This window comes from Oncorhynchus nerka, linkage group LG21 (assembly GCF_034236695.1).
Source record: "Oncorhynchus nerka isolate Pitt River linkage group LG21, Oner_Uvic_2.0, whole genome shotgun sequence".
NCBI lineage: Eukaryota > Metazoa > Chordata > Actinopteri > Salmoniformes > Salmonidae > Oncorhynchus > Oncorhynchus nerka.
In genome coordinates, this window is record NC_088416.1 from 8198888 (window position 1) to 8213664 (window position 14777).

The 14777-nt window shown below is 42.1% G+C and overlaps 1 protein-coding gene across 2 annotated transcripts; it reads left to right on the forward strand.

Moving 5' to 3' along the window:
* Positions 1–66: 66 nt before the first annotated feature.
* LOC115103786 (protein phosphatase 1 regulatory subunit 12C-like) lies at positions 67–11705 on the forward strand. 2 transcript variants are annotated; one of them, XM_029624715.2, is made up of 20 exons: positions 67–403; positions 964–1138; positions 1250–1380; positions 1672–1790; positions 2053–2212; positions 2422–2566; positions 2920–2994; positions 3312–3391; positions 4913–5022; positions 5212–5276; positions 5577–5710; positions 6786–6873; positions 6999–7116; positions 7801–7910; positions 8752–8816; positions 8904–8943; positions 9193–9297; positions 9718–9768; positions 9956–10006; positions 10475–11705. In XM_029624715.2, the coding sequence occupies exons 1-20, from the start codon at positions 180–182 to the stop codon at positions 10559–10561; spliced, it is 2133 nt and encodes a 710-aa protein (XP_029480575.1). In that variant the 5' UTR covers positions 67–179; the 3' UTR covers positions 10562–11705. The 2 variants fall into 2 exon arrangements, with proteins under 2 accessions (XP_029480575.1, XP_029480576.1); XM_029624716.2 differs by having other exon boundaries at positions 5580–5710.
* The last annotated feature ends 3072 nt before the right edge of the window (positions 11706–14777 follow it).

A 14777-nucleotide genomic window follows, 5' to 3' on the forward strand; every position in this document is an offset into this window, starting at 1 on the left:
GACCGGAACTGTGAATTTTTTTTCAATGGTTAACGGCCGGAGTGGGACATCTTCATTTTATGCACCATCTTTGGCTTCACACCCAGTGCTTTGAATAAGGAAGTGAAACTATACACATGGAGGGTGTGTCTTTTCTATCGAATATATATTTTATTGAATAAAGCCCTCGTCGGATAATAATGGGGGACACAGCAAAGGATAAACGGCAAGAACAACTGAAGCGCTGGTCAGGTTCTAGCACCGACAGAGAACCGGCTGTGCCCAGGCGAAGGTGGCGGGGCGATGTCGAGGATGCAGGCTGCTCGGAGGCCGTAAACAACTCCGTTTCAAAGGACCATTCTCAGGATGTGGAGGGAAGCGGATCGACCACCGGGGAAGCCAATAGTCGTCTACTCAAACGAAGGTACTGTATTGTCAGATTGATGCATTACTAGCTAACTAGCCAGCTAGCTAGGTTATCGCTAGCTAGCTAGTACTAATACTATACCGGATGCTATTCAGGAATGCTGTGCGTGGGCTAGGCACTTGCTAGCTAGCTTTACTGATACTTCAATGTTTATCTCGCTAACTATCTATGTCTGCAATCACAACATTGGCACATGCATGCATACATTGTCTACTGTCTATTAACGTTAGTAGATTTAGAACAGTTCTCTACACTGTTCGACAGAATATGTAGCTAACACACCCACATTGGCTGGCTAGTCATTTTTGGAAAGTTATCAGGCAGTTAACTATGTTGCTGGCTGACTAGTTAAGTTAGCTAACTACATATCTAGTTAGCTACAGTCCACCACTGTTGTTGACAACCACTGGGTTTAACATGGACTATTTGGAGGAGGGGATTATGATCAGCCTTTCATGTATGCAAATAATGAGATATGAATAGATGCCGTGGAGTGCTGGTAGAATACTAACTTTAATATCCTGAGTAATGTCCCTAAATGATGACCTCGACTGTAGGAGGCGAGTGCGGTTTGATACTGCTGCCGAGTTCCTGGCAGCTTGTGCCAGTGGTGACACAGATGAGGCCCAAGAGATGCTGAAAGATGCAAAAGAGACAGAAGGCAAGAATGGAGACTACCAGGGAGAGGTTGTGAATTGTGCCAATGCTGATGGAATCACAGCTCTTCACCAGGTAAGGACTTGTGGTAAATGAGTCAAATGTAGTGTCTGTGTATTGACTCTACAACCTATAAGTCATACTGGAGCATTGATTATCATCACCCTCTCTCCTCATTCACTGTAGGCTTGTATAGATGGGAGCATGGAGGTGATGGTCTTTCTCCTGGCTCGGGGTGCCAACATAAACCAGGTGGACAGTGAGGGCTGGACTCCGCTGCATGTGGCAGCCACCTGTGGGAACCTGGAGATCACTGAGTATGTACAGTACAGTATATCACTTCAACATCAGGCAATAGAATAGGGGCTACCTATGAAAGCTTTCTACATTCCTCTGTTATAGTGTTGGGCAGTCGTTGCAATTGAGTTAACCTGATTTTGTAGCCTAAGCGTAGCCTCCCTGTGCCAATGTTTCTCCATTCAACAATGCTGTATTGTTGTCTGGTACAGCAGGGCCTGTAAAGCAGGTCGACTGCTTTTTGTTTACTCTTGATTATGTGGCCTGTTTCTCAGTTGTGGATGGTTTCAAACTCTCTTTCTATATCTCAGTTTCCTTTTGCAGCAGGGTGCGTCTCTCACTGCTGTGAACTGCGATGGCGACGTCCCGCTAGATATAGCTGAAGACGAGGCCACTGAGTCGCTCCTGCACCAATACACAATGAGACAAGGTGAATACGGTGCTACCAACACGGGGAGAAAACAAAGGAGAGATTTAGGGTGAAAAGTGTTGTGGTGTCTGATTTATAAAGACTTTGGAAGCGAAGCCAGGGCACACTCTTAGCCAATTTTTGGCTTGTGATGCTGTCAACGTTCCATATCGAGCTAAACAAGAATAAGGCTCTCCCTTTTTCAATGGAGTTGAGAGAGGAAGAAGCTTCTTTTTACACGTTCTTGTTGAGTTGTTGATTATACATTTCATTCCCGTCTCAGGGGTGGACGTGGAGGCAGCTAAGCGGGTGGAGGAGGAGCAGATCATGAAAGACGCCAGAGCCTGGCTGACAGAGGGGCCTCCCTCAGAACTACGGCACCCCAAAACTGGGGCCACTCCCCTGCATGTGGCTGCAGCCAAGGGCTACCTGGAAGCCATCAAGTGAGTGTCCATGACCGTGTCCCAATTCTCTCAATAAACCCTATTTTTCTTTTCTCTCCCTCACAGCCACTCTGACAAGCTCAATAACTCTTTGAGTTTATGGGGAAACAGGGCCTTGTTAAAAAACAAACAGACAAAATGAATGAACTCAATTGCATAGGCTTTCTGCTTTGTTCTCTGTGCTAAACCTCTCTGTTGTTGTGGTTCAGACTGCTATGCCAGTGTGGTCTGGACGTGTCGGAGATGGACTGTGATGGCTGGACGCCTCTCCACGCAGCGTCACACTGGGGGCAGGGAGATGCCTGCAGGATACTGGCTGAACAGCTCTGTGACATGGAGGTCTGCAGCAATGGGGTGAGACAGACTAGAGCCGTACACATGTATACTGGAGGAGCTGTCGGAGGACAGGCTTATTGTAATGAAGGGAATTAATGGAACGGAGTCAAGCGTGATTTCCATATGTTTGATGCCGTTCCATTTATTCTATTCCAGCCAATTAACAATGAGCCCGTCCTCCTCAAGACATTGCTCGATGTCCCTCCGAAATATTGCCGACTGCTTGTATACCAGGTGTCTGTGGTATTTGTTACTACTTTTTGAAATGCTAGGCTAATATAGCGTCGTCATGTGGTAGGAAGTGGGATGCCACGTACGGTCTTGCTGCTTCCTTTGTGCCCTATTTTCATTTTGCAACGTCAACCCTGCAGGGTCAGACTCCATTTGATGTCGCTGATGAGAGTGTTGTGTCGCTGCTGGAGGAGCTGTCACAGAAACAAGCCAACGTGAGACTTCCCTTTTGTTTTGTCACTTCATGTGTGCAAAATAGTTCTCTAGATGGCCAATACAAAACTGCCTGATTGTGAAATATTAATTGTAGATTTCACATCTTTTCAGAATGGGTATCATTTGACTTGTTGCCATATTTGCCATGTAATATTGGGCTGTTCTGCAAAAGGGAGTCTTCCAGTTTTTCTCTTACTGATGAGTGATGCTGTCATGACTCTTGCTACTATATTTGCCTTGCACTATTATTATTATTATTATTATTATTATGTGTGTTATCTAATGACAGTGGTCATATTTCTGTGTCCCTTCACAGTGGCGTAATGAGCAGTCCATCGTGGACAGACAGAACCCTGCAGGCTCTACTGCTGCAAAAGCTGATAACAAACGACGGAGGTCCGTATATGCCTTAATACTACTGCATCTGATAACAAACAACAGATATGCCTTATTACTACTGCATCTGATAACAAACAACAGATATGCCTTATTACTACTGCATCTGATAACAAACAACATATATGCCTTATTACTACTGCATCTGATAACAAACAACAGATATGCCTTAATACTACTGCATCTGATAACAAACAACAGATATGCCTTATTACTACTGCATCTGATAACAAACAACAGATATGCCTTATTACTACTGCATCTGATAACAAACAACAGATATGCCTTATTACTACTGCATCTGATAACAAACAACAGATATGCCTTATTACTACTGCATCTGATAACAAACAACAGATATGCCTTATTACTACTGCATCTGATAACAAACAACAGATATGCCTTATTACTACTGCATCTGATAACAAACAACAGATATGCCTTATTACTACTGCATCTGATAACAAACAACATATATGCCTTATTACTACTGCATCTGATAACAAACAACAGATATGCCTTATTACTACTGCATCTGATAACAAACAACAGATATGCCTTATTACTACTGCATCTGATAACAAACAACAGATATGCCTTATTACTACTGCATCTGATAACAAACAACAGATATGCCTTAATACTACTGCATCTGATAACAAACAACAGATATGCCTTAATACTACTGCATCTGATAACAAACAACAGATATGCCTTATTACTACTGCATCTGATAACAAACAACAGATATGCCTTATTACTACTGCATCTGATAACAAACAACAGATATGCCTTATTACTACTGCATCTGATAACAAACAACAGATATGCCTTATTACTACTGCATCTGATAACAAACAACAGATATGCCTTAATACTACTGCATCTGATAACAAACAACATATATGCCTTATTACTACTGCATCTGATAACAAACAACAGATATGCCTTATTACTACTGCATCTGATAACAAACAACAGATATGCCTTATTACTACTGCATCTGATAACAAACAACAGATATGCCTTATTACTACTGCATCTGATAACAAACAACAGATATGCCTTATTATTTTCTATAGTTTATTTTCCTCTTATCTGTAGTATTTATTTTGAAGTCAGACTGTAATTGGAGTAAATGTGGTGGGCTTGGCCTCAAGTATTATTTATTTATATATATATATATATATTATTTATTTTCATGCAGAAAGATGGTTTTGTCTTCATAAGAAATTTCGATGAGATTCAATTGGATAGTTCTTTATTTTACAAAGATGGCTGACTATGAAAAAGGCATCTTCCTTGTCAATAATAGCAGGGCGGATTGTGTTGGACAGTGTCAGAACTGGATGCGTTCCTCCAATGAATTTCATGACTACATTCCGATCATTATCTCCTCCCATGTATGGACCAAGAGCACGAGAGCACACTTTGGGAGAAGGGTAAAGAATCAGAATGCAGCCGATTTCTGTGAAATGCTGATAATAATCATCTGTGTGTGTGTCTGTCTGTGTGTTTCAGGACCTCCGTGTGCAGGATGAGCAGTAAGGAGAAGATGAACGTGCAGGATCAGTCTAAAGAGAGGAGGTCTGAAGGCCTGGAGCTCAGCGAGGAGAAAGAGAGCAGCCCTGGTATATAATATGGCTGGTCTCACACACACACACACACACACATATACATATCTAATTTCATGAAGAATGAAGACTTATTGAAGTACATGTTCACATTTTAAAATGCTCCGGTCAAGTGGTATGGCAATTTTGAGTACCCAGTCATGAATACCCACTGACCAGAGTACACCTCCTGTCTGTCTGTCTTAGAAAGCTCCACTCTATCCAGTCCAGACACAGAGAGTGCCACCTCCACCGTCAGCCCTGCTGAGAAGGTAAGCCATGTCTCAATGTATCTTAAGCTGTACTGTCAATGTTGTGTCGTCTACCTGGGTCTGCCGGGCTTTACACCCTTAGTTATTCCTTATTTCGTATCTTCGCTGTTGGTGTTCACAAAATGTCCTTTCCATTTGAACGTCAAGAAAAATGTGACTCATCGGCCTAGTAACAATGAATCGATTAGGTTCAAGAGGAGTGTTATTATTCCCCTGTATTAATGTGGTCCTGTCTTGCCTGTGGTCCTGTCTTGCCTGTGGTCCTGTCTTGCCTGTGGTCCTGTCTTGCCTGTGGTCCAGCAGACTCCAGAGGAGAAGGATGTGGAGGAGCGGGACCAGGACAGAGCCAGTCGTACAGCCCGGGTCCAGCCCACCCCCCAGAGGAAAGAACCCCTGGCCGATAGTCCCAACAACACCAACCCAGACAGACGGAAGTAAGAGCCACACGACACACAGTAAACACACATTTAAAGCTTAGTGGCCTGGCACAACTATAGGGAAGATGACTGAGTAGTTGGTGTAGCAGGAGGCAGGGTGTGGCACATAAAAAGGAAGGGGTGATGAGAGATGCTGAGAGACGCTCAACACAGGCAGTTGTTAAAGCACTGTCAATGTGTTCTAGCAGAGGAGTGTGTCTCTTCTGCTCGAAATGAAGTGGATGTGCTTTTACGGAGCTGTGTGGATTTATTTATTTGAATTTTTCCGTTATTTGACCAGGTAAGTTGACTGAGAACACGTTCTCATTTGCAGCAACGACCTGGGGAATGGTTACAGGGGTAGAGGAGGGGGATGAATGAGACAATTGTAAACTGGGGATTATTAGGTGACCGTGATGGTTTGAGGGCCAGATTGGGAATTTAGCCAGGACACCGGGGTTAACACCCCCTGCTCTTACGATAAGTGCCATGGGATCTTTAATGACCTCAGAGAGTCAGGACACCCGTTTAACGTCCCATCCGAAAGATGTGTTCTTATGGAGCATAATGAATATACGGCTTCTAATGGAGCTGTGTGGATGGGTTCTTTTTTTGAGCATTGTGAATCTAAGGGTTCTAATGGAGCTGTGTGGATGGGTTCTTTTTTTGAGCATTGTGAGCATTGTGAGGGTTCTAATGGAGCTGTGTGGATGGGTTCTTTTTTGGAGCATTGTGAATCTAAGGGTTCTAATGGAGCTGTGTGGATGGGTTCTTTTTTTGAGCATTGTGAATCTAAGGGTTCTAATGGAGCTGTGTGGATGGGTTCTTTTTTGGAGCATTGTGAATCTAAGGGTTCTAATGGAGCTGTGTGGATGGGTTCTTTTTTGGAGCATTGTGAATCTAAGGGTTCTAATGGAGCTGTGTGGATGGGTTCTTTTGTGAATCTAAGGGTTCTAATGGAGCTGTGTGGATGGGTTCTTTTTTGGAGCATTGTGAATCTAAGGGTTCTAATGGAGCTGTGTGGATGGGTTCTTTTTTGGAGCATTGTGAATCTAAGGGTTCTAATGGAGCTGTGTGGATGTTTGCCCCTCAGGTTCCAGGCCCCAGTAAGAGACGAGGAGTCTGAGTCTCAGAGGAAAGCACGATCACGCCTCATGCGCCAGTCTCGCCGCTCCACACAGGTAACTGGCCACAATAAATCTCTTTACGTCTCTTACAGAGGACTTCAAATGGATCTTGTCACCATAACTGACCACCTTTCAGCATAAATAATAAACATGATTTTTTTGCTTGTTTCCTGTGACAGGGTGTGACGCTCACTGACTTGAAGGAGGCAGAGAAGAGCGTAGCCAAACCGGCCGATCCACCACCTAGCAACATCCTGCATGTCAGCCCTATAGTCACCATAACACCTGCTGAGAGAGGTGAGTGGGACTGTGGTGGGTAAAAATGTGCTGTTTTCATGTATTAATAGTAATGCCATTCAGGAAGACAGGATTATGAATCCTAGTTTTAAAAGTATTTTAGTGTCATGAAAACATCAAGTTGGCAATATCAGATGCATGCCCTGGCCTTGCCTTAGTGTCTGTTAAAGGCTCAAAATTGCAACCAAAAGTCGTATTTGCGACCATTTGACTTGGCAATGCAACACACATGTTTAATTTGATGCTAGGGTGCCAGTGATTTTAATATATGTTTTCTCCTGGGCACGTTACTTTTTGGTTCACAATTTTATGCTTTAAAAACTTTTTTTTATAAAGGTTAGCAACAATGGGTATGCAGACCAGGTATTCATAAAGTTTGGTCCGAAGCGATGCAAAATTGAGTCATGCGCACATTTCTAAAGGCTCTCTCAAAAAACCCTGCCAATAATACCTGGCTGAATGATATCTTGATGATTTGACAATTGCAGGGCATTTGTTTATCCAACTCTGCCATCACATGTAGCCTACATTGTACCGCACAAAAACACTGCTAGCCCAACACAATGGTCTCTTGCGATGCGAAAACCGACAGGACGGTAGCTCTCCATTAAAGTTAGCTTCGAGCCGCGCTGTTGAAATGCCTTCGTGATCTAGCAATGTCATTCTGTTCCTATTGTATTGTAGACACCGACCCAGTGAAGGAGGTCGGGTCCGAGGGAGAGACGCGGCTAGGAGTGAGGGACCGACGGAAGGGAAGGAGAGAGAGACGCTCCACCGGGGTGGTTCAGCTAGGGGTAAGCGGAGGAACCCCTTCATACATATTCATAGTGAAAGGGCTTTTATGTCGTCTGCGCCATCGTCTTGGAACACCTTACAGAATACTTTTATACTGGAAGAACTTGTCCCAATTGGTGTTTTTAAATCACTGATGAAGGATTTTGAGGCTGATTCCCTGACCTGTCAATGTTTTTAATTTGCTGTTTTATACTCTTGTGAATTCAATGGTTTTTACTAGATTACTTGTAGTTTTTCATGTTGTCTGTCTGTATTTTTTTTTTGTAATGACTTGGTGCTGCCTATCTTGGCCAGGGCGCTCTTGAAAAATATATTTTAATCTCAATAAGCCCTTCCTGGTTAAATAAAGGTTAAAAACAATATATGAAACAAATAAATAGTATTTGTGCGAGAGCTTTTGAAGTCTTTTTGTTCTAATCGTTTGACCATTTCCTCTTTGTATAAACTGATTGAACTTTAATTTGACTCAACCAATATCACTCTTTCTTGTCTACATCCAACATGCCACAAGTACAAAGTAAATGTTATGTCCTACAAAGTCAAAGAGGAAATGACACAGTATTTCGTAACCTCATACTCAGAACAGGAACCCCATACCCGACCTGAAATGTTCTTTTTTCCTCTCTTTCAGTTGTGTAATTGCTATATTTCTGTATTTTGACTGCTTTGTAATGTAGGCCTGAATGATAGGACCCCCCCACACACACACACACAAAATGTTGTAATCTGATTATTTATCACAAAAGTGGTCTTGTATTACAATGCCTGGTATAATATTAGTGGTCGATGTCAAACGTACCATTTGTATATGTATTTACATATATATATTTTTTTTATAAGAATGAACATTTGGATGCAATGGATGAAGCCCAACAGGATGAAAACCACCATCATAGTTCACCCAGGTAAGTGTTTTACATTTCTATACTACAGTATACTGAATTACTAAACCTCTTTTTATATTGAGTAAATCATGTACTCTATATTTGCAGTGAGCCTCAGTTGGGAGATTCTTCACCAGACTACAAAATGGTATGGTATTGTTGACGACTCCCAGTGATTTAAATACACATTCTTCAGGCACTTGAAAGATGGTAGCTAAGGTTTTAATAAGTGAGAGAAAAACATGCTCTGAGGGGAATGATTGGATGCAGCTGACTAACTGTGAAATAGGTGTTTAAACCACTTTAACTGAATCTATTTAGAACTGCAGTGGCTAGGCAATATCCAGGCTGCTGTCCTCTGCCTTTGACCGAATCCCTGTTTGGTGTCGCCCCCTAGCTGTACAGGTCGGTGCTGCAGGAGAACGGCCTGCTCAAAGACAAGCTGCAGGAGACGGCGCTGCTGCTCAGCCAGAGCAAAGTGGAGCTGGAGAGACTCCGACAGGTGAGGATATGATCCTGTCTGGATGTTGATGGCCATGGGTCAAGCAAAGCCATGTGCCGTGACTCATCCTTGTCTTCTCTCGCTCATAACTACAGATAGGGAACTACAGATAAGTCTGGATATGATTATCAGGTATTCCGTTTCAATATATTAGATCCACGTAGCAGTGGGGAGACGAAGAGTATTGGGACACTGTCAGTCTTGTCAGGGAGGCGGGTCCTGACGGTGTTCTGTGTTCGACTCTTGACAGTGTGAAAGGGAAGTTACGTTGGTGTAAGACAAACAATACACAGTATTGTAGGAACACCGATGGATTCCAGATTATAGCACGCACGATGTGTCGGCATTATACCGCTCGGCTTCTGTGCTGAGCCGTGCACGTCAATCACTGGCCCTGTTGTGTCTGTGTCTCCATTGCAGAGTCAAGAGAGCAACACAGAGAGGCCGGCCCTGCTGGAACTGGAGAGATTTGTGAGTCGCCGCTTAAACTGTCTGTGTTCATGTTTCGGGTCCATTTCACTTTTAGCTTCCCAATTCAGGAAATTATTTATTTATTGGATCAATTGAGGTCGAATGGAATGTAACCTCATGTCATTAGCCATAAAGGCTCCATACCTATGTGGGAGTGAGTTATAAAATCAGTATGTTTTACTCGCAGGAGAAGAGAGCACTCCAGAGAAAAGCAGTGGAACTGGAGGATGAGCTGAAGGTAGAAGGGAATTGTTTCGTCACCGGGGCTAGCCTATTTAAAGCCTATTGTGTCTGTTCAGACTTGAAATAACCTGCAGAATTATTAGCGTTGATTATGTGCTAAGAGATCCTACTAACTGCCCAAAACACTAACCATAAGCTACCCCAAACTATTCAACAACCCAAAACAACCTAAAAAAACATACTACCCCAAAAAATAAACCATCAAAAACATTAACTACATAAAAGTACTCAAACTAACTCCAAATGACACAAACACTAACGAATCTACCCCAAACACTATGTAAAATAATAATCATGTTCTGAGAATATGGTTTTATTCTGTATTGTTCTACATTGCATTATCTGTAACATACAACAACCAATAGATTTCCATCAACTGATCATGATGACAAAGAAGAGAAAAACAACCTATTTGCCCTGATGTTGTTTTGTCTCCCTTCCTGTGTTTATCGTGTATTTCCAGGTGCTGGTGGATCTCCGAGCAGACAACCAGAGGCTAAAGGACGAGAATGCCGCTCTCATCCGTGTCATCAGCAAACTTTCCAAATGAGCCTCCTCTCCCAAACCTCAATACGGAGAAAAGTGTTAAAATGTTCCTGTCTCTTGCCCAACTCACAAGGCACATACCGGGAACAAAACCCAGCATCAACTGCGTTCTGCTCTGATAGAAGACCAACGATGCATTTGTTCAATGACATTTTTGGATTTATAACTGGAAAGAATAGTTTTTGCAGGGTTATCATGCGCCTTTGGTTTGTCGTCACTCATGACTCGATCTACTGTATAACAAGCTGAACTGCACCTCCTATGGATTCACAGGGTACTGTACGGTGTTCCTGTTCAAATTCTTAAAGTTGATCTTTTGTTTTTTTGACCCTAAATATTTTGTGCTTCGCTTCTGCGTTACCTTGTTTAAGGATACATGTGTTTTTAAGATCTATTTTAATAACCATGCAAAGTGCACGCTTACGATAACAACATGATTTTACTTCAGAGTACATACCACTAGACACCTAAACAGGACTGGGGGGGCGATGCCAACGTCAGGTGCTTCAGTTCTGAGGAGAGGCGGAGAAGGTTTTGACATGCATATTCCACAAAAATGTGCCAAAAATACAAACCCCCATTTCCGGCTTGTTTGGCATGTTGTTTGGGGGAAAGGTGAAGTGATTGATTTGTCTCTCTCAGGACGAGTCTGGGTCAATACTGTACTTGAGCTGACTACTGTTAAAGTTGGACCAAACTGTATGCATGTACATTTTTTTTTGAATGTATATTTATGTGTATATTTATGTACAGGGGCCCTCTCCTCATCCAGTGACGTAGTAATGGTCTCTTTAGAAAAGGACGGAGATGCTGGGTGCTCATACTGTGACGGAGACCTGTTAGTTAGTTAGTAGACAGGCAAGATGGGTCAAGTCTTTTGAATGTTTACTCCATTTTAAATGCATGCCAAATTGTATTTTGACAATGTGCCTTTCTATATATATTTGTAATTCATATTTACACAACGTCAAAAATAAAAATACAGTATGGTAAATTAAGCTCGCCATCTCACAGTTCCTGTGAGGGGAAGAGAATAAAACTCACGATCAACACCTTACCTAGTGGAGACATTAGGGAAGCACTGCATGTGGAAGTCAATGCTCATTTTATTTATATTGTGCTTTTCATTAAAGGTCCAATGCAGATGTTTTTATCAATATCAAATCATTTTTGGGTAACAAAGTACTTTAGTGTGATTGTTTTCAATTAAAATGGTTAAAAAGAAACAGCTTATCGAAGAGCGATAGTCAAGCAAGAATTTTGCTCGGACTCTCTGGGAGTGATCTGAGTGGGGAGGGGGCGACTGAAAACTAAAGGTTTAGAACTCTCTCATTGGTCTATTAAACTCATTTAACCACCTGGTGATGTCATCGGGCAGGCCAAAATTCCATCCCACCAAAACAGGCTGAAGTTTTAGGCTGTCTTTTCAAGCAGCTCTTACACTAAAAGGGCATTATCATTTTTGCAATTTCACAGTATTATTTCAACCTCATAGTGTGGAAATATAACACAGGGAAATCAAATTTTTGACTGCACTGGACTTTTCAAGAGGAATCTTAGGTAAAAAGACACAGTCAAGACCAAGATACATTAATAATTACATCACAATCAGTAATGACTCCGCAGCTGAGTTCTGAGTTTCCATTTGCAAGTGTATCATTTTACAATCGACAACATATCCACTAGATCAAGGCTCTCCAACCCTGTTCCTGGAGAGCTACTGTCCTGTAGGTTTTCACTCCAACCCTAATCTAGCGTACCTGATTCTAAATAATTGGCTTGTTGATAAGCTCAATTAGGTTAGTGACAGCTGGGGAAAACCTACAGGCGGGTAGCTCTCTAGGAACAAGGTTGGAGAGTCCTGCACTAGATCGACATATCCACTTTCATAAAGTAGTCACATACGGCTTCACATGGACTTAAGAGCTGACTTTTATTTTTAAGAATTGCTTGAATGTGTTACCAAATCTAAGTTCTTAACTAAAGTAACTGTTCGTGTGATCATTTGAAATAAATAATAAATCCAAGTATAAATGGTCCTTTCATTTATACAATTTTTTAAAACCTTTATTTAACTAGGCAAGTCAGTTAAGAACAAATTCTTATTTTCAATGACAGCCTAGGAACAGTGGGTTAACTGCCTGTTCAGGGGCAGAACGACAGATTTGTACCTTGTCAGCTCTGGGGTTTGAACTTGCAACCTTCCGGATACTAATCCAACGCTCTAACCACTAGGCTAACCTGCCGTGAACCATGGTTTTAGCCTTGAAGTATGATGGCATACCATGATACTGCACAAACTGTCAGAATTTCTGCAAAAACTGACAGAAACTCTCAGGGACGCTCATCTGCGTGCTCGTCCTCACCAGGGTCTTGACATGACTGCAGTTCGGCTTCATGACCGACTTCAGTGGGCAAATGCTCAGCTTCGATGGCTGCACACTAGAGAAGTATACCCTTCATGGGTGAATCCTGGTTTCAAATGTACTGGGCAAATGGCAGACAGCGTGTCGGGCGTTGTCTGGGCGAGCGGTTTGCTGATGTCAACAGAGTGCCCCATGGTGGTGGTGGAGTTATTGAACAGGCAGGCATAAGCTATGAACAGAGAAAACAATTGCATTTTTTTGATGGCAATTTGAATGCTCAGAGATACCACAACGAGATCCCGCGGCCCATTGTCGTGCCATTCATCCTCCACCATCACCTCATGTTTCAGCATGATAATGCACGGCCCCATGTCGCAAGGATCTGTACACAATTCCTGGAAGCTGAAAATGTCCCAATTCTTCCATGGCCTGCATACTCACCAGACATGTCACCCATTGAGCATGTTTGGGGTGCTCTGGATCTACGTATACGACAGTGTGTGCCAGTTCCCGCCAATATCCAGCAACTTCACAAAGCCATTGAAGAGGCGTGGGACAACATTCCACGTTACAGTCAACAGCCTGATCAACTCTATGTGAAGGTGATGTGTGGTCACACCAGATTTCTCCCTACCTTATTTTTAATGGTATCTGTGACCAAGTCATGTGAAATCCATAGATTAGTGCCTATTGCATTTATTCCAATTGACTGATTTCCTTATATTAAAATTGTTGCATGTTGTGTTCATATTTTTCATCAGCTTATGTTCAATTTCCACACACTAAACTTGGGTCAGAATTGGGCCCTATTTTTGTTTGCATGTATGAATAACTAGGTGACTACTTTCAGCATTTCGTTTGCATTCTTTTGGTAAGAGAGCTGTGTGTATTGTTGCAATCACATAGGGCAATTCACCTATTATAAACAGCCTATCTTGTAGCCTAAATTCATCACTAAACCCCCCCCCTCAAAAAACAAGGCACCAGGTCTGTAAAGAGGTGACTTAAGAGCCAAATCCTGGAGGAGCAAGTTATACCACAGTGGGGGAAAGTTGTAGAGCAAGAGAGAGGTTAAGAGTCCAGGATTCTCTTTCCTTTAGTTGGAGCCTCTCACATGTCTCATTGATCAAAGAGGCTCATAACGTGGAATACTTGGTATTGCCATGACAAGCAGTCTGCTGCCTTTAAAAATATATATATAAATAACCAAAGGTGTTTGAGTGTACATGGTGGGCATATTGGATTCCAAACATAGTTGAAGTACATATAAATTATATTGAGTACAGGTCATAAGAACAGTACAAAAAATCTAAAAAATGTCTCATTTAATACATGTAATAAAACCACAATGTAATGGTAATATGGTAGCCATATTGGATATGGAGTCAAATCTAGGAGGACCCTCTAACGTAATTGCAAGAGTAGGGCCAAAACATATCAAATTCACAGAGGTACCTTCAGTGTCTGGCCACACTATACATTTTTGTCAGACTGAACCATACAGACCTGAATGACAAACGGCTACCAAAAAGTGAAGTTCATTCATCATAAATGAGCTTAGGTGGCCCATTCCCCACCAGTTAAGGGTGTGTGTCACCATATCAATTTAACCACTTTCACAATAAGATTTTTGTATACAACCATCCATATATGGGAGACCTTAGAGATCTGGAAAAACATGGTTGTGCTTTGTTATACCTTGGGTAGGGTTCTCAAAACTAAAAATGTGACTAGTAGAAATCTTGAGAAGTTGTAAAATGTGATTGTTGAATAGATCAAGACTGGAAATAATGGTTTTACTTATTTTACCCACAAATAAACTTTGAAAACCAGAGACACTCCGTACACAACAGG

Coding starts and splice junctions, on each gene's coding strand:
- LOC115103786 (XM_029624715.2), top strand. CDS start 180: ATGGGGGACACAGCAAAGGATAAACGGCAAGAACAACTGAAGCGCTGG. Junction 2,995..3,311: donor TGTCACAGAAACAAGCCAAC/GTGAGACTTCCC, acceptor GTCCCTTCACAG/TGGCGTAATGAGCAGTCCAT. Junction 3,392..4,912: donor GCTGATAACAAACGACGGAG/GTCCGTATATGC, acceptor TGTGTGTTTCAG/GACCTCCGTGTGCAGGATGA.